This window comes from Oncorhynchus clarkii, chromosome 5 (genome assembly GCF_045791955.1).
Source record: "Oncorhynchus clarkii lewisi isolate Uvic-CL-2024 chromosome 5, UVic_Ocla_1.0, whole genome shotgun sequence".
Taxonomy (NCBI): Eukaryota; Metazoa; Chordata; class Actinopteri; order Salmoniformes; family Salmonidae; genus Oncorhynchus; species Oncorhynchus clarkii.
Window position 1 is genome coordinate 3,572,313 of NC_092151.1, and position 20,166 is coordinate 3,592,478.

At 44.1% G+C, this 20,166-nt stretch overlaps 1 protein-coding gene across 1 annotated transcript in view; it reads left to right on the plus strand.

Annotated features, from left to right (window-relative positions):
• LOC139408263 (protein Hook homolog 3-like) overlaps nt 1-20,166 on the plus strand; it is an 80,980-nt gene that overhangs the window by 42,206 nt on the left and 18,608 nt on the right. The window contains exons 11-18 of the mRNA XM_071151948.1: nt 2,894-3,095; nt 4,026-4,136; nt 5,823-5,907; nt 8,573-8,642; nt 13,639-13,779; nt 15,309-15,396; nt 17,162-17,196; nt 17,371-17,453. Coding sequence (XP_071008049.1) covers nt 2,894-3,095; nt 4,026-4,136; nt 5,823-5,907; nt 8,573-8,642; nt 13,639-13,779; nt 15,309-15,396; nt 17,162-17,196; nt 17,371-17,453 — 815 coding nt within the window. The remainder of the gene's footprint in view (nt 1-2,893; nt 3,096-4,025; nt 4,137-5,822; nt 5,908-8,572; nt 8,643-13,638; nt 13,780-15,308; nt 15,397-17,161; nt 17,197-17,370; nt 17,454-20,166) is intronic.

Consider the following 20,166-nt stretch of genomic DNA (forward strand, 5'->3'; position numbering starts at 1 on the left):
ACACCCTAACCCCTACACCCCTACACCCTAACCCCTACACCCTAACCCCCTGTACCCTAACCCCCCTACACCCTAACCCCTACACCCTACACCCTACACCCTAACCTCTATACCCTAACCCCTACCCCCTACACCCTAACCCCTACACCCTACACCCTACACCCTAACCTCTATACCCTAACCCCTACCCCCTACACCCTACCCCCTACACCCTACCCCCTACACCCTAACCTCTATACCCTAACCCCTACACCCTACCCCCTACACCCTACCCCCTACACCCTAACCTCTACACCCTAACCTCTACACCCTAACCTCTACACCCTAACCCCTACACCCTAACCCCTACACCCTAACCTCTACACCCTAACCCCCCTATACCCTAACCCCCCTACACCCTAACCCCCCTACACCCAACCCCCCTACACCTAACCTCCCTACACCCTAACCTCTACACTCTAACCCCTACACCCTAACCTCTATACCCTAACCCCTACACCCTACCCCCTACACCCTAACCTCTATACCCTAACCCCTACACACTACCCCCTACACCCTACACCCTACCCCCTACACCCTAACCTCTACACCCTAACCTCTACACCCTAACCTCTACACCCTAACCTCTACACCCTAACCCCTACACCCTAACCCCTACACCCTAACCCCTACACCTTAACCCCCCTACACCCTAACCCCTACACCCTAACCCCCCTACACCCTAACCTCTACACCCTAACCCCCCTACACCCTAACCCCCCTACGCCATAACCCCTATACCCTAACCCCCCTACACCCTAACCCCCCTACACCCTAACCCCCCTACACCCTAACCCCCCTACACCCAACCCCCCTACACCCTAACCTCCCTACACCCTAACCTCTACACTCTAACCCCTACACCCTAACCTCTATACCCTACCCCCTACACCCTACCCCCTACACCCTACCCCCTACACCCTAACCTCTATACCCTAACCCCTACACCCTACCCCCTACACCCTAACCTCTACACCCTAACCTCTACACCCTAACCCCTACACCCTAACCCCTACACCTTAACCCCCCTACACCCTAACCCCTACACCCTAACCCCCCTACACCCTAACCTCTACACCCTAACCTCTACACCCTAACCCCCCTACACCCTAACCCCTACACCCTAACCCCTACACCCTAACCCCCCTACACCCTAACCCCCCTACGCCATAACCCCTACACCCTAACCCCCCTACACCCTAACCTCTACACCATAACCCCTACACCTTAACCCCTACACCTTAACCCCTACACCCTACCCCCTACACCCTAACCTCTACACCATAACCCCTACACCCTAACCCCCCTACACACTAACCCCTACACCCTAACCCCACTATACCCTAACCCCTACACCCTACCCCCTACATTCTAACCTCTAACCCCTACACCCTACCCTCTACACCCTAACCCCTACACCCTAACCCCTACACCCTAACCTCTACACCCTAACCCCTACACCCTAACCTCTACACCCTAACCTCTATATCCTAACCCCTCTAAACCCTAACCCCTACACCCTAACCCCTACACCCTAACCCCTACACCCTAACCCCTACCCCCTACATTCTAACCTCTAACTCACCTACACCCTAACCCCTACACCCTACCCCTACATTCTAACCTCTAACCCATCTACACCCTAACCCCTACACCCTACCCCTACATTCTAACCTCTAACCCACCTACACCCAAACCCCTACACCCTACCCCTACATTCTAACCTCTAACCCACCTACACCCTAACCCCTACACCCTAACCCCTACCCCCTACATTCTAACCTCTAACCCACCTACACCCTAACCCCTACACCCTAACCCCTACACCCTAACCCCTACACCCTAACCCCTACACCCTAACCTCTAACCCTCCTACACCCTAATCCCTACACCCTAACCCCTACACCCTACCCCCTACATTCTAACCCCTACACCCTAACCCCTACACCCTAACCCCTACACCCTAACCCCTACACCCTAACCCCTACACCCTAACCTCTAACCCTCCTACACCCTAATCCCTACACCCTAACCCCTACACCCTACCCCCTACATTCTAACCCCTACACCCTAACCCCTACACCCTAACCCCTACACCCTAACCCCTACACCCTAACCCCTACACCCTACCCCCTACATTCTAACATCTAACCCCTACACCCTACCCCCTACATTCTAACCTCTAACCCCTACACCCTAACCCCTACACCCTAACCCCCCTAACCCCTAACCTCTAACCTCTAACCCCCCTACACCCTAACCCCCCTACACCCTAACCCCTACACCCTAACCTCTAACCCCCCTACACCCTAACCTCTACACCCTAACCCCTACACCCTAACCCCCCTACACCCTAACCTCTAACCCCCCTACACCCTAACCTCTACACCCTACCCTCTACACCCTAACCCCTAACCCCCCTACACCCCAACCTCTAACCCTGACTGACGAGGCCCAGTCACTGAAGGGACTTGATGAACGTTCTAACACGACTGTTCCTCTGTTTTTCATGGTTGGTGTCAATCCAACCCTCCTACACCCTAACCCTGACCCTAACCCTAACCCTGACCTCTAACCCCTACACCCTACCCTCTACACCCTAACCCCCCTACACCCTAACCCCCTACACCACAACTGTTCCTCTGTTTTTCATGGTTGGGGTCAATCCAATTGGAATTTCAGTTTTAATTTGGAATTGACCCCAAGCAAGGTAACGCTCAATAATGAGTTGACCCAGCTAGCAAGCATGTTGTGGTTCACTAGTGGCCTGCCATCGACATAGTTGTAAGCCCACTGGCGACACTACAACGTCTGGTATAGACACTAACCCTTAGCTTGTGTTTGTGTCACACAGACACTCGTCAGACAAGGTGTCCAAGCTGGAGGTCATGGTGGAGTCGTATAAGAAGAAGCTGGAGGACCTGGGAGATCTGAGGAGACAGGTCAAGCTGTTGGAGGAGAAGAACACTCTGTACATGCAGAACACTGTCAGTCTGGAGGAAGAAGTACGCAAGGCCAACACCACGAGAGGACAGCTGGAGTCCTACAAGAGACAGGTATGGATAGAGACTGAACACCACTACACACACACAGAGAGACAGGTATGGATAGAGACCGAACACCACTACAAACACACAGAGAGACAGGTATGGATAGAGACTGAACACCACTACACACACAGAGAGACAGGTATGGATAGAGACTGAACACCACTACACACACAGAGAGACCGGTATGGATAGAGACTGAACACCACTACACACACAGAGAGACAGGTATGGATAGAGACTGAACACCACTACACACACAGAGAGACAGGTATGGATAGAGACTGAACACCACTACACACCACTACAAACACACAGAGAGACAGGTATGGATAGAGACCGAACACCACTACAAACACACAGAGAGACAGGTATGGATAGAGACTGAACACCACTACACACACAGAGAGACCGGTATGGGTAGAGACTGAACACCACTACAAACACACAGAGAGACAGGTATGGATAGAGACTGAACACCACTACACACACAGAGAGACCGGTATGGGTAGAGACTGAACACCACTACAAACACACAGAGAGACAGGTATGGATAGAGACTGAACACCACTACACACACAGAGAGACCGGTATGGATAGAGACTGAACACCACTACAAACACACAGAGAGACAGGTATGGATAGAGACTGAAAACCACTACACACACAGAGAGACAGGTATGGATAGAGACTGAACACCACTACACACACAGAGAGACCGGTATGGATAGAGACTGAACGCCACTACACACACAGAGAGACAGGTATGGATAGAGACTGAACACCACTACAAACACACAGAGAGAGACTGGTATGGATAGAGACTGAACACCACTACACACCACTACAAACACACAGAGAGACAGGTATGGGTAGAGACTGAACACCACTACACACACATAGAGAGACAGGTTAACATACTGTCCTTGTTGTCCCCAGGTGGTAGAGCTGCAGAACAAGCTGTCTGAGGAGTCTAAAAAGACAGACAAGATGGAATTTGAATACAAGAGACTCAAGGAGAAGGTGGACTCTCTCCAGAAAGAAAAGGATGTAGGTGTTACAATGGTTCATTTCACTTTACAGTACTGTACAGAACTACAGATAAACAGTGACTTTACAGAACTACAGGTCAACTTTAACTTTACAGTACTGTACAGAACTACAGGTTGGCTTTCACTTTACAGTACTGTACAGAACTACAGGTTGGCTTTCACTTTACAGTACTGTACAGAACTACAGGTTGGCTTTCACTTTACAGTACTGTACAGAACTACAGGTTGGATTTCACTTTACAGTACTGTACAGAACTACAGGTTGGCTTTCACTTTACAGTACTGTACAGAACTACAGGTTGGCTTTCACTTTACAGTACTGTACAGAACTACAGGTTGGCTTTCACTTTACAGTACTGTACAGAACTACAGGTTGGCTTTCACTTTACAGTACTGTACAGAACTACAGGTTGGCTTTCACTTTACAGTACTGTACAGAACTACAGGTTGACTTTCACTTTACAGTACTGTACAGAACTACAGGTTGGCTTTCACTTTACAGTACTGTACAGAACTACAGGTTGGCTTTCACTTTACAGTACTGTACAGAACTACAGGTTGACTTTCACTTTACAGTACTGTACAGAACTACAGGTTGGCTTTCACTTTACAGTACTGTACAGAACTACAGGTTGGCTTTCACTTTACAGTACTGTACAGAACTACAGGTTGACTTTCACTTTACAGTACTGTACAGAACTACAGGTTGGCTTTCACTTTACAGTACTGTACAGAACTACAGGTTGGCTTTCACTTTACAGTACTGTACAGAACTACAGGTTGACTTTCACTTTACAGTACTGTACAGAACTACAGGTTGGCTTTCACTTTACAGTACTGTACAGAACTACAGGTTGGCTTTCACTTTACAGTACTGTACAGAACTACAGGTTGACTTTCACTTTACAGTACTGTACTTCAGTACTACTATAGTTACAGAACTACAGGTAAACATTGACTTCACAGTTCTGTACAGAACTACAGGTCAACTTTGACTTTACAGTACTGTACAGAACTACAGGTCAACTTTGACTTTACAGTACTGTACAGAACTACAGGTTGGCTTTCACTTTACAGTACTGTACAGAACTACAGGTTGGCTTTCACTTTACAGTACTGTACAGAACTACAGGTCAACTTTCACTTTACAGTACTGTACAGAACTACAGGTCAACTTTGACTTTACAGTACTGTACAGAACTACAGTTTAACTTTGACTTTACAGTACTGTACAGAACTACAGCTCAACTTTCACTTTATAGTACTGTACAGAACTACAGGTCAACTTTGACTTTACAGTACTGTACAGAACTACAGGTCAACTTTCACTTTACAGTACTGTACAGAACTACAGGTCAACTTTCACTTTACAGTACTGTACAGAACTACAGGTTAACTTTGACTTTACAGTACTGTACAGAACTACAGGTCAACTTTGACTTTACAGTACTGTACAGAACTACAGGTCAACTTTCACTTTACAGTACTGTACAGAACTACAGGTCAACTTTGACTTTACAGTACTGTACAGAACTACAGGTCAACATTGACTTTACAGTACTGTACAGAACTACAGGTCAACTTTGACTTTACAGTACTGTACAGAACTACAGGTCAACATTGACTTTACAGTACTCTCTCTCTCTATCTATCTATCTATCTATCTACCCCCCCCCCCCTCCAGCGAATGAGGTCAGAGAGAGACTCCCTAAAGGAGACCATTGAGGAGCTGCGTTTTGTTGAGGCTCAGGAAGGACAACTGTCTACAGGTAACAGTCAGATACTCCTGCTCTCCCATCATTGATCTGTTTATCCCTCGTGTCTCCCATGTTGTCAGACCTGGACAGTGTGTTACTAAAGGATGGTAACAGGGTAGGGATGTTTCTACTCGTAGGGCTGTTTCTACTTGTAGGGCTGTTGCTGCTCGTAGGGCTACTCGTAGGGCTGGTTCTACTCGTAGGGCTACTCGTAGGGCTGGTTCTACTCGTAGGGCTACTCGTAGGGCTGTTGCTGCTCGTAGGGCTGTTGCTGCTCGTAGGGCTGTTGCTGCTCGTAGGGCTGTTTCTACTCGTAGGGCTGTTTCTACTCGTAGGGCTGTTTCTACTCGTAGGGCTGTTTCTACTCGTAGGGCTGTTTCTACTCGTAGGGCTGTTTCTACTCGTAGGGCTGTTTCTACTCGTAGGGCTGTTGCTGCTCGTAGGGCTACTCGTAGGGCTGGTTCTACTCGTAGGGCTACTCGTAGGGCTGGTTCTACTCGTAGGGCTACTCGTAGGGCTGTTGCTGCTCGTAGGGCTACTCGTAGGGCTGTTGCTGCTCGTAGGGCTGTTGCTGCTCGTAGGGCTGTTGCTGCTCGTAGGGCTGTTGCTACTCGTAGGGCTGTTGTTGCTCATAGGGCTGTTTCTACTCGTAGGGCTGTTTCTACTCGTAGGGCTGTTTCTACTCGTAGGGCTGTTTCTACTCGTAGGGCTGTTGTTGCTCATAGGGCTGTTGTTGCTTGTAGGGCTGTTGTTGCTCGTAGGGCTGTTGTTGCTCGTAGGGCTGTTGTTGCTCGTAGGGCTGTTGTTGCTCGTAGGGCTGTTTATACTCGTAGGGCTGTTGTTGCTCGTAGGGCTGTTTCTACTCGTAGGGCTGTTACTACTCGTAGGGCTGTTTCTACTCGTAGGGCTGTTGCTACTCGTAGGGCTGTTGCTGCTTGTAGGGCTGTTGCTGCTCTTAGGGCTGTTTCTACTCGTAGGGCTGTTTCTACTCGTAGGGCTGTTGCTGCTTGTAGGGCTGTTGCTGCTCTTAGGGCTGTTGTTACTCGTATGGCTGTTGTTACTCGTAGGGCTGTTTCTACTCGTAGGGCTACTCGTAGGGCTGTTGTTACTCGTAGGGCTTCTCGTAGGGCTGTTGTTACTCGTAGGGCTGTTGCTGTTCGTAGGGCTGTTACTCGTAGGGCTGTTACTCGTAGGGCTGTTACTCGTAGGGCTGTTACTCGTAGGGCTGTTTCTACTCGTAGGGCTGTTTCTACTCGTAGGGCTGTTTCTACTCGTATGGCTGTTGTTACTCGTAGGGCTGTTACTCGTAGGGCTGTTTCTACTCGTATGGCTGTTTCTACTCGTAGGGCTGTTTCTACTCATAGGGCTGTTTCTACTCGTAGGGCTGTTTCTACTCGTAGGGCTGTTTCTACTCGTAGGGCTGTTGCTGCTCGTAGGGCTGTTTCTACTCGTAGGGCTACTCGTAGGGATGTTTCTACTCGTAGGGCTACTCGTAGGGCTGTTTCTACTCGTAGGGCTACTCGTAGGGCTGTTGCTGCTCGTAGGGCTGTTGCTGCTCGTAGGGCTGTTGCTGCTCGTAGGGCTGTTGCTGCTCGTAGGGCTGTTAATGCTCGTAGGGCTGTTAATGCTCGTAGGGCTGTTACTCGTAGGGCTGGTGTTACTCGTAGGGCTGTTACTCGTAGAGCTACTCGTAGGGCTACTCGTAGGGCTTTTGTTACTCTTAGGGCTACTCGTAGGGCTGTTGTTACTCGTAGGGCTACTCGTAGGGCTGTTGCTGCTTGTAGGGCTGTTGTTACTCGTAGGGCTGTTTCTACTCGTAGGGCTACTCGTAGGGCTGTTTCTATTCATAGGGCTACTCGTAGGGCTGTTACTGCTCGTAGGGCTGTTGCTGCTCGTAGGGCAGTTTCTACTCGTAGGGTTGTTTCTACTCGTAGGACTGTTTCTACTCGTAGGGCTACTCGTAGGGCTGTTTCTACTCGTAGGGCTGTTTCTACTCGTAGGGCTTTAACTGCTCGTAGGGCTGTTTCTACTCGTAGGGCTGTTACTCGTAGGGCTGTTTCTACTATTAGGGCTGTTACTCGTTGTGCTGTAACTGCTCGTAGGGCTGTTGCTACTCGTAGGGCTGTTTCTACTCGTAGGGCTGTTTCTACTCGTAGGGCTGTTTTTACTCGTAGGGCTGTTGCTGCTCGTAGGGCTGTTTCTACTTGTAGGGCTGTTGCTGCTCATAGGGCTGTTTCTACTCGTAGGGCTACTTGTAGGGCTGTTACTGCTCGTAGGGCTGTTGCTGCTCGTAGGGCTGTTTCTACTCGTAGGGCTGTTTCTACTCGTAGGGCTGTTGTTGCTCGTAGGGCTGTTGTTGCTCGTAGGGCTGTAACTGCTTGTAGGTCTGTTGCTGCTCGTAGGGCTGTTGCTGCTCGTAGGGCTGTTGCTGCTCGTAGGGCTGTTGCTGCTCGTAGGGCTGTTGCTGCTCGTAGGGCTGTTGTTGCTCGTAGGGCTGTTGTTGCTCGTAGGGCTGTTGTTGCTCGTAGGGCTGTTGTTGCTCGTAGGGCTGTTGTTACTCGTAGGGCTGTTTCTACTCTCAGCAGTGACGTCTTTGGCTTAGTATGTTCATGTCCCTGCATTGCCTCTAGTCCCTGCATGTGATTGTGTCTAACATAACGTCTTTGTGTTTCTCCAGGCATGGTTCCACTCGACAGTAACGAGGGCTCTGATTCGTTGGCTGCAGAGATCGTCACCCCAGAGATCCGGTATGATTTGTTGAGTCCCCAGACAGTCCCCAGAAATCTAGCATTTTTCTGTTGTGTTGAACTACCCCACATCACACTGATGTGTTATCTGCTGTCATACTTTCTAAACATTTCAAAGATTAGTACTCTGTTTCCGTTTCCGTTAAAATACGCTAAACCAATGAGACCTTTTTCTTCTTCTCTGGCCGCTTCCCCTCTAGTCGGTTTGACATTCTCCGCTCTGCTCGACACAGCCAGATACTTTTGGTCACGTTGTGTATGTGGACACCTGCTCATCCAATATCTCATTCCAAAATCATGCGTCTTAATATGGAGTTGGTCCCCCCCTCTTTGCTGGCTATAACAGCCTCCTCTCTTCTGAGAAGGCTTTCCACTAGATGTTGGAACATTACTGTGGGGGTCTTCCTAGACGTTTCCACTTCACAATAACAGCGCCTACTGTTGACCGGGGAAGCTCTAGCAGGGCAGAGATTTGACTTACTGACTTGGAAAGGTGGCATCCTATGACGGTGCCACGTTGAAAGTCACTGAGCTCTTCAGTACGGGCCATTCTACTGCCAATGTTTGTCTATGGAGATTGCATGGCGGTGTGCTCGATTTTATACACCAGTCAGCAACAGGTGTGGCTGAAATAGCCGAATTTACTAATTTGAAGGGGTGTCCACATACTTTTGTCTAAAGAGTGTACAATTCATGAATATCACAAAGAATTGATCAAGAAGTTTAAGTCAACACTTGATTCGTTTCTGGTGCAACTAGAATCATTTAGTCCCTTGTGTACCTTCAAGGCCTTTCTTTTTGTGCTCTGTGGAAGGCAATGTAGGAAGGGTAATGTACTATAGACTGATGAGTGGCCTGGCTGGGTAATGTACTATATATAGACTGATGATTGGCCTGGCTGGGTAATGTACTATAGACTGATGAGTGGCCTGGCTGGGTAATGTACTATAGACTGATGAGTGGCCTGGCTGGGTAATGTACTATAGACTGATGAGGTGCCTGCCAGGGTAATTGATGTACTATAGACTGAAGAGGTGCCTGGCAGGGTAATGTACTATAATAGACTGATGAGTGGCCTGGCTGGGTAATTAATGTACTACAGCTAGCGTTAGTGTAGCATAGCTCAGTCTAGTGGCTGGAAACACAGCTAGCGTTAGCGTAGCATGGCTCAGTCTAGTGGCTGGAAACACAGCTAGCGTTAGTGTAGCGTAGCTCAGTCTAGTGGCTGGAAACACAGCTAGCGTTAGCGTAGCATAGCTCAGTCTAGTGGCTGGAAACACAGCTAGCGTTAGTGTAGCGTAGCTCAGTCTAGTGGCTGGAAACACAGCTAGCATTAGTGTAGCATAGCTCAGTCTAGTGTCTGGAAACACAGCTAGCGTTAGCGTAGCATAGCTCAGTCTAGTGGCTGGAAACACAGCTAGCGTTAGTGTAGCATAGCTCAGTCTAGTGGCTGGAAACACAGCTAGCATTAGTGTAGCATAGCTCAGTCTAGTGGCTGGAAACACAGCTAGCGTTAGCGTAGCATAGCTCAGTCTAGTGGCTGGAAACACAGCTAGTGTTAGCGTAGCATAGCTCAGTCTAGTGGCTGGAAACACAGCTAGCGTTAGTGTAGCATAGCTCAGTCTAGTGTCTGGAAACACAGCTAGCGTTAGCGTAGCATAGCTCAGTCTAGTGGCTGGAAACACAGCTAGCGTTAGTGTAGCATAGCTCAGTCTAGTGGCTGGAAACACAGCTAGCATTAGTGTAGCATAGCTCAGTCTAGTGGCTGGAAACACAGCTAGCGTTAGCGTAGCATAGCTCAGTCTAGTGGCTGGAAACACAGCTAGTGTTAGTGTAGCGTAGCTCAGTCTAGTGGCTGGAAACACAGCTAGCGTTAGTGTAATCTCCACCCGGCACAGCCAGAAGCGGACTGGCCACCCCTCATAGCCTGGTTCCTCTCACGGTTTATATTCTCCACCCCTCATAGCCTGGTTCCTCTTTAGGTTTATAATCTCCACCCCTCATAGCCTGGTTCCTCTCTAGGTTTATAATCAACACCCAGCACAGCCAGAAGAGGACTGGCCACCCCTCATAGCCTGGTTCCTCTCTAGGTTTATAATCTCCACCCCTCATAGCCTGGTTCCTCTCTAGGTTTATAATCAACACCCGGCACAGCCAGAAGAGGACTGGCCACCCCTCATAGCCTGGTTCCTCTCTAGGTTTATAATCAACACCCAGCACAGCCAGAAGAGGACTGGCCACCCCTCAGAGCCTGGTTCCTCTCTAGGTTTATAATCTCTACCCGGCACAGCCAGAAGAGGACTGGCCCACCCCTCATAGCCTGGTTCCTCTCTAGGTTTATAATCTCCACCTGGTAACAGCCAGAAGAGGACTGGCCCACCCCTCAGAGCCTGGTTCCTCTCTAGGTTTCTTTCTACAGTGGGGCAAAAAAAGTATTTAGTCAGCCACCAATTGTGCAAGTTCTCCCACTTAAAAAGATGAGCGAGGCCTGTAATTTTCACCATAGGTACACTTCAACTATGACAGACAAAATGAGGAAAAAAAATCCAGAAAATCACATTGTAGGATTTTTAATGATATTATTTGCAAATGATGGTGGAAAATAAGTATTTGGTCAATAACAAACAAGCAGGATTCCCCACTGGAAAGGCTTGAAAACCAGTGCTGTAGTTCCACCTTGGGCAGCCTGCAAACAGCCTCTGAATAATAGCAAATCAAAATATAATACGCTTTTGGGTTGAATTCAAAATTATACATCTTTATTTACATTAAATGCACTATGAATTATGTGCGTTGAATGATGTAACAACACAGAATAAAACAAGGAATTAAAGTCCCATGATGCTCGTGACTGTTCATTACTGCTGATCACTTATTAACCATAATTTATTCACATGACTTTACTTTAATCAAATAGTTCAGTTGTTGTGTATATTACATTAGTTATATATATATATATATATATATATATATATATATATATATATATATATATATATATATATATATATATACATTAGTTATATATTTAATATATTACATTAGTTATATATATATATATTACATTAGTTATATATTTAATATATTACATTAGTTTTATATATATAATTTAGTACATTAGTTATATATATTTAATATATTACATTAGTTATATATATATATATATATATATTACATTCGTTTTATATATATAATTTAGTACGTTAGTTATATATATACTATATTACATTAGTTATATATATATATAATATTACATTAGTTTTAAATATATATATATAATATAGTACATTAGTTATATATATATAAAATATATTACCTTAGTTATATTTGATGACTTTATTATTTCATTCCAAGTCATCATCTCATCTCTATATCTGCTGTCTGACAAAATCCCTGTTTTAGTAGTTCTTCAAAGTAAATAAGGCTTTATGACTGCTGAATACCAACTATCAGTACCTTAGAGCCATGCCTCCAGCTGTTTGCTTAGAAATTCTAGGGACAATTAGGAGGCCTGCGTCTTGTGACCGTAGCGTACGTGTAGGTATGTACGGCAGGACCAAATCGGAAAGATAGGTAGGAGCAAGTCCATGTAATGCTTTGTAGGTTAGCAGTAAAACCTTGAAATCAGCCCTTGCCTTGACAGGAAGCCAGTGTAGGGAGGCTAGCACTGGAGTAATATGATGGTTTGGATCTAGTCAAGATTCTAGCAGCCGTGTTTAGCACTAACTGAAGTTTATTTAGTGCTTTATCCGGGTAGCCGGAGAGTGTAGCATTGCAGTAGTCTAATCTAGAAGTAACAAAAGCATGGATACATTTTTCTGCATCATTTTTAGACTAAAATGTTCTGATTATTCACAATGTTATGAAGAAAAAAGCTGCTCTTCAAATATTTTGTAAATGTTTGTCAAAAGAGAGATACTGGTCCAGAGTAACACAGAGGGCAGTTTCATTTGAGATGACTGGACAACCGTCGAGATTCATTGTCAGATCAAACAGCAGATCACTGTTTCTTGGGACCTAGAATTATCATCATTATCATCATTATCATCATTATCATCATTATCATCATCTCTTAAAAGTAAAACATTTGCCGCCATCCACTTCCTTATGTCTGAAACACTTCCAGGTTAGGCAATTTTGGGGCTTCACCATGTTTCGTCAAAATATACAGCTGTGTTTCATCTGCACAACAATGAATGTTGACATTGTGTTTCCGAATGACATCACCAAGAGTTAGAATATATAGTGAAAACAATAGTGGTCCTAAAACAGGACCTTGAGGAACACTGAAACTTACAATTGATTTGTCAGAGGACAAACCATCCACCGAGACGAACTGATATCTTTCCGACAGATCAGATCTAAACCAGGCCAGAACTTGTCCGTGTAGACCAATTAGGGTTCCTAATTATCCTAACTAGACGTGTTAGGTCCTAACTAGACGTGTTAGGTCCTAACTACACGTGTTAGGTCCTAACTAGACGTGTTAGGTCCTAACTAGATGTGTTAGGTCCTAACTACACGTGTTAGGTCCTAACTAGACAATAGGCTGTAAAGGCTAGGGGAAAGTTGTGTAATTTAAATAAAACCAGGGAGTAAAAGGTGAACTTTAGGCTCCTTTGATAAATTAGCGACGTATGTAAGACAAGACATTGCCAGATACAGATTACCAAGACTGTTCTTTCTTTCTGCCTGTCCCCTCCTCTCTCTCCTCTCTCGTTGGCTCACCTGCTCTTTTCCCTTCGCTAATGATGCGAGTGTTTTCAGTCTTTGTGTAAAATGTCCAAGTCTATTCGTTTAACTTTACGAGGTGGTATTGAGGTAATGGTAGCACAGGTGTAGTGCTTAACCATCAGAAAGGGAGGTACTGTAAGTCATACACAATAGCTTTAGGACTCATTCACCTGAAATTGTATGAAGTTTTCTTATCGTTTTAACAGAAAAACTGATTTAATCCCATTCCTACATGTTAATCTGTCCCTGTGTTTTGTTCCAGAGAGAAGCTGATCAGACTGCAGCATGAAAACAACATGCTGAAGCTGGCCCAGGAGGGTTCTGATAATGAGAAGATCGCTCTGCTGCAGAGTTTACTGGAGGACGCTAACAGTAGGAAGAACGAACTGGAGACAGAAAACAGGTGCACACTACACACTATACACTACACACTATACACTACACACTATACACACTACACACTCCACACTATACACTACACACTATACACACTATACACACTACACACTACACACTACACAGCAGAGTTTACTGGAGGACGCTAACAGTAGGAAGAACGAACTGGAGACAGAAAACAGGTGCACACTACACACTACACACTATACACTACACACTATACACTATACACTACACACTATACACTACACACTATACACTACACACTATACACTACACACTATACACACTATACACTATACACTACACACACTATACACTACACACACTATACACTCTACACTACACACTACACACACGCCACACAGACACACAATATACACACACACTACACACTACACACTACACACTATACACACTATACACTATACACTACACACACTACACACTATACACTACACACTATACACACTATACACTATACTCTATACACTACACACTACACACTATACACTATACACTACACACTATACACTATACACTATACACTATACACTACACACTACACACTATACAGACACACGCCACACAGACACACAATACACACACACACACACACACACACACAATACACAGACACACGCTTGTTCTTCTATTCCATTAAAAATCGTATTTTTCCTAAACCCCAAACCCGACCTTTGTAGATTGCAGGTCCCCACGCGGATAGAAGAACAAAATCCTATTTTCCCTAACCTTAACAATAACCCTAACCCTAACCTTAACCTGAAAACCCTAAACCTAACCCTAACCCTAACCTTAACCTGAAAACCCTAAACCTAACCCTAACCCTAACCTTAACCTGAAAACCCTAAACCTAAGCCTAACCCTAAAACTAACCCTAGATCCTAAACCTAACCCAAACACTAATTCTAACCTTAATCCTAAACCTAATTCTAACCCCAACACTAATTCTAACCTTAATCCTAAACCTAATTCTAACCCCAACACTAATTCTAACCTTAATCCTAAACCTAATTCTAACCTTAATCCTAAACCTAATTCTAACCCCAACACTAATTCTAACCTTAATCCTAAACCTATTTCTAACCCCAACACTAATTCTAACCTTAATCCTAAACCTAATTCTAACCTTAATCCTAAACCTAATTCTAACCTTAATCCTAAACCTAATTCTAACCTTAATCCTAAACCTAATTCTAACCTTCATCCTAAACCTAATTCTAACCTTAATCCTAAACCTAATTCTAACCTTAATCCTAAACCTAATTCTAACCCTAACACTAATTCTAACCTTAATCCTAAACCTAATTCTAACCTTAATCCTAAACCTAATTCTAACCCTAACACTAATTCTAACCTTAACCCTAAACCCCCTAGATACAGCATTTGACCTTGTGGGGATTAACAACATGTCCCCAGCTGGTCAAATTGTTGTTCGTTTACTATTCTAGTGGGGTCTTCTGGTCCAAGTGTAGTTAAACAAACAAACAAACATGGTGACTGTGTGTGTTCCAGACTGGTGAACCAGAGACTGATCGAGGGTCAAAGTCAGGTGGAGGAGCTGCAGAGGAGTCTTCAGGAACAGGGCTCCAAAGCAGACGATGTGAGTACCACTAACCTGATCTCAGATCAGATTAACTCCCTGATCTTACAACTGTCAGAGCGCTTATTAAACAAACTGGAAACGACAGAACCCACAACATCCTGTCGTGCTATGGGGCTGTTAACGTTAGAACCCGATGAGGAGAGCTTGTTCTCGTTGTCACGTCGGTTCGTTGTCGTTCTCTTACCTGGCTTTTTTACCTTTACTGATGCAGCAAAATAAAGCAATACTAGTCTGTTTCATTGTCCTCATACGTCAGAACAACTCGTAAACTGCCTGGATGTGTTGTCATTTCTCACTAACGTTCTAACACTGTGTTGTGCTGTTTGTTGTCTTACTCATGTTGTAGCGTTGGGAAGTCATTGGTTGGTTGTCCTGCCAGCCTATCCTGTTAGGAGGCTAAAGGTCAGGTCATCTGTATAGCGGCTCATGTCTCTCTCTCCGCCATGACATCGTCAGGAGGAATGATATGTTTGTGACGATGTTAAACGCCCGTTGTCCGTCCGTTGTCCTGTCTTTCTCTCCTCACTGCATGACTGACCTAACTGAAATGCTTCTCTCTCTCTTTCGGTCTCTCCTCTCCTCTTCTCTGTGTGTCTGTCCTGCATTAAATCGTCTCTGTTTTCTCTTTAATTCTGCTTCCCCACTCAGGCGATTGTAAGTATAGCTTGGAGATCAGTCCTAGTTTAGACGCCTTACTTCGCTGCTCGCTGACAATGTGTAATAGTTTCATTCTATTATAGTTATATTAGTGCTTAAATACTTCAGGATTTTTGGCAGTGATCCTATTTATTTACTTCCCCAGAGTCAGATTTGTATTTTTTATATAACCTTTATTTAACTAGCAGAGTCAGTTATAGAACAAATCATTTTTTACAATGACGGCCTGCCCCGGACGACGCTGAGCCAGTTGTACGCCGCTCTATGGGACTCCCAATCACGGCCCGGTTGTGGTACAGCCTGGAATTGAACCAGGGTCTGTAGTGACGCCTCTAGCACTGAGATGCCTTAGACCACGGCGCAATTGGGAAGCCCAGATGGACTCGTGGGTACCGTTTTATGTCTCTGTGTCCAGCAAGAAGGAAGTTAGAGGTAGTTTTGTGAGCCAACGCTAACTAGCGTTAGCGCAATGACTGGAAGTTTATAGGTATCTACTATCATGCCAGCAGATACCCATAGACTTCCAGTCATTGTGCTAATGCTAGTTAGCGATTGCTCTAGTGCTAGTCAGCAACTTATTTCAAACTGCACGCAGAGACATGAATGTTATCCAGGAGTTCATCGGACTCTGGGGAAGTAGATAACGGCCCTTTTTAAGAAGTGCCTTTTCAATCTACAGTCCCTTCTGGTGGTCTCGGTGTAAATCAGGGTGCCTCTAGTCTCTATAGAAGCTTTGTTTCTGAGCTACACTCTTATGACATACCACATGAGATATCAATCTTAACTGCTTAATCTGTACATTCATGGCCTTTATTTTTAGAAATGTAACGGAAATACATTATAATGTCCAGGACTCTTTCATTTTCTTCACGGTAATCAAAACCTGGAAATCAATATGGCAACATCAAATATGTCGCAACGTAATTCCAAGCCATCCGATGTGATGAGATGTAATTTATCTCAATGTGTTTATCTCGGTGTGAATCAGAAAAGGGAACATTCACCAACCCATAGGCCTACATGATATCATTACTGCTTTTACAACGCCCTCTGATGAAATTACTGCAACCAACATTGTTTTTATTTATGTTTTTGTTTTTTTAAGTCAATCATTCTGAAGAAGAAAAATGATGCTCACATGTAAGTAACGTTTTTATCTATTGTGAAATTTTATTTTTTTATTTATTTTTGTTAAATTAAGATTGGACGTTTGAAAGTTTGGTCAGATGGATTGAAGATGATGCTTGTTTGTGACGCCCTGACCGATTGTGGCGTTTCCTGACTGTCTGTTGCTGATGTTGTGTTCTCTAAAAGGGAGAAGTTAAGGGAAGTGAACAGTGAACTGCAGAAGAAGTGTGCGCACATTGATGACTTGGAGCCCAAGTACACCTCTAGTTGTAAGTTATTAATTTATTACTTCTCATTGAACTTGTTAATTTAAATATATAATAATAATAAACCATAGTAGAAGACCAATAGAACTCTGAACTCCAGTAGAAGACCAATAGAACTCTGAACTCTAGTAGAAGACCAATAGAACTCTGTAGTAGAAGACCAATAGAACTCTGTAGTAGAAGACCAATAGAACTCTGTAGTAGAAGACCAATAGAACTCTGTAGTAGAAGACCAATAGAACTCTGAACTCTAGTAGAAGACCAATAGAACTTTAGTAGAAGACCAATAGAACTCTGAACTCTAGTAGAAGACCAATAGAACTCTAGTAGAAGACCAATAGAACTCTGTAGTAGAAGACCAATAGAACTCTGTAGTAGAAGACCAATAGAACTCTAGTAGAAGACCAATAGAACTCTGTAGTAGAAGACCAATAGAACTCTGTAGTAGAAGACCAATAGAACTCTAGTAGAAGACCAATAGAACTCTGTAGTAGAAGACCAATAGAACTCTGTAGTAGAAGACCAATAGAACTCTAGTAGAAGACCAATAGAACTCTAGTAGAAGACCAATAGAACTCTGTAGTAGAAGACCAATAGAACTCTGTAGTAGAAGACCAATAGAACTCTAGTAGAAGACCAATAGAACTCTGTAGTAGAAGACCAATAGAACTCTAGTAGAAGACCAATAGAACTCTGTAGTAGAAGACCAATAGAACACTGTAGTAGAAGACCAATAGAACTCTAGTAGAAGACCAATAGAACTCTGTAGTAGAAGACCAATAGAACTCTGTAGTAGAAGACCAATAGAACTCTGTAGTAGAAGACCAATAGAACTCTGTAGTAGAAGACCAATAGAACTCTGTAGTAGAAGACCAATAGAACTCTGTAGTAGAAGACCAATAGAACTCTAGTAGAAGACCAATAGAACTCTGTAGTAGAAGACCAATAGAACTCTAAACTCTAGTAGAAGACCAATAGAACTCTAGTAGAAGACCAATAGAACTCTGAACTCTAGTAGAAGACCAATAGAACTCTAGTAGAAGACCAATAGAACTCTGTAGTAGAAGACCAATAGAACTCTGTAGTAGAAGACCAATAGAACTCTAGTAGAAGACCAATAGAACTCTGTAGTAGAAGACCAATAGAACTCTGTAGTAGAAGACCAATAGAACTCTGTAGTAGAAGACCAATAGAACTCTGTAGTAGAAGACCAATAGAACTCTGTAGTAGAAAACCAATAGAACTCTGTAGTAGAAGACCAATAGAACTCTGTAGTAGAAGACCAATAGAACTCTGTAGTAGAAGACCAATAGAACTCTAAACTCTAGTAGAAGACCAATAGAACTCTAGTAGAAGACCAATATAACTCTAGTAGAAGACCAATAGAACTCTAAACTATAGTAGAAGACCAATAGAACTCTGAACTCTAGTAGAAGACCAATAGAACTCTAATAGAAGACCAATAGAATTCTGTAGTAGAAGACCAATAGAACTCTGTAGTAGAAGACCAATAGAACTCTAGTAGAAGACCAATATAACTCTAGTAGAAGACCAATAGAACTCTGAACTCTAGTAGAAGACCAATAGAACTCTGTAGTAGAAGACCAATAGAACTCTGTAGTAGAAGACCAATAGAACTCTAGTAGAAGACCAATAGAACTCTGAACTCTAGTAGAAGACCAATATAACTCTAGTAGAAGACCAATAGAACTCTAAACTGTAGTAGAAGGCCAATAGAACTCTGTAGTAGAAGACCAATCGAACTCTAAACTCTAGTAGAAGACCAATAGAACTCTAGTAGAAGACCAATAGAACTCTAAACTGTAGTAGAAGGCCAATAGAACTCTGTAGTAGAAGACCAATAGAACTCTGTAGTAGAAGACCAATAGAACTCTGTAGTAGAAGACCAATAGAACTCTAGTAGAAGACCAATAGAACTCTGAACTCTAGTAGAAGACCAATATAACTCTAGTAGAAGACCAATAGAACTCTAAACTGTAGTAGAAGGCCAATAGAACTCTGTAGTAGAAGACCAATCGAACTCTAAACTCTAGTAGAAGACCAATAGAACTCTAGTAGAAGACCAATAGAACTCTAAACTGTAGTAGAAGGCCAATAGAACTCTGTAGTAGAAGACCAATAGAACTCTAAACTCTAGTAGAAGGCCAATAGAACTCTCTAGTAGAAGACCAATAGAACTCTGTAGTAGAAGACCAATAGAACTCTAAACTCTAGTAGAAGACCAATAGAACTCTGTAGTAGAAGACCAATAGAACTCTAAACTCTAGTAGAAGACCAATAGAACTCTAGTAGAAGACCAATAGAACTCTAAACTGTAGTAGAAGGCCAATAGAACTCTGTAGTAGAAGACCAATAGAACTCTAAACTCTAGTAGAAGGCCAATAGAACTCTCTAGTAGAAGACCAATAGAACTCTCTAGTAGAAGACCAATAGAACTCTAAACTATAGCAACATATACCAACATACACCACATCATAGATCACATTAAGTGAAAGACAGTTTTAAGAAGTGTTTCTTGAGCTCAGACTTAAAGGCATTGAGTTCATTCCAGGGCAAGGGGCCGAGACAGCAGAATGCTCGGTCACCCATTGTTTTTAAGCATGTCTTTAGAGTCTTTGATCATTTGACCAGAGTGACCGTGAAGACTGTTTCGTCCTGAGGAGTTCACTGAGGTATTGGGGACCAGAGGCATTGA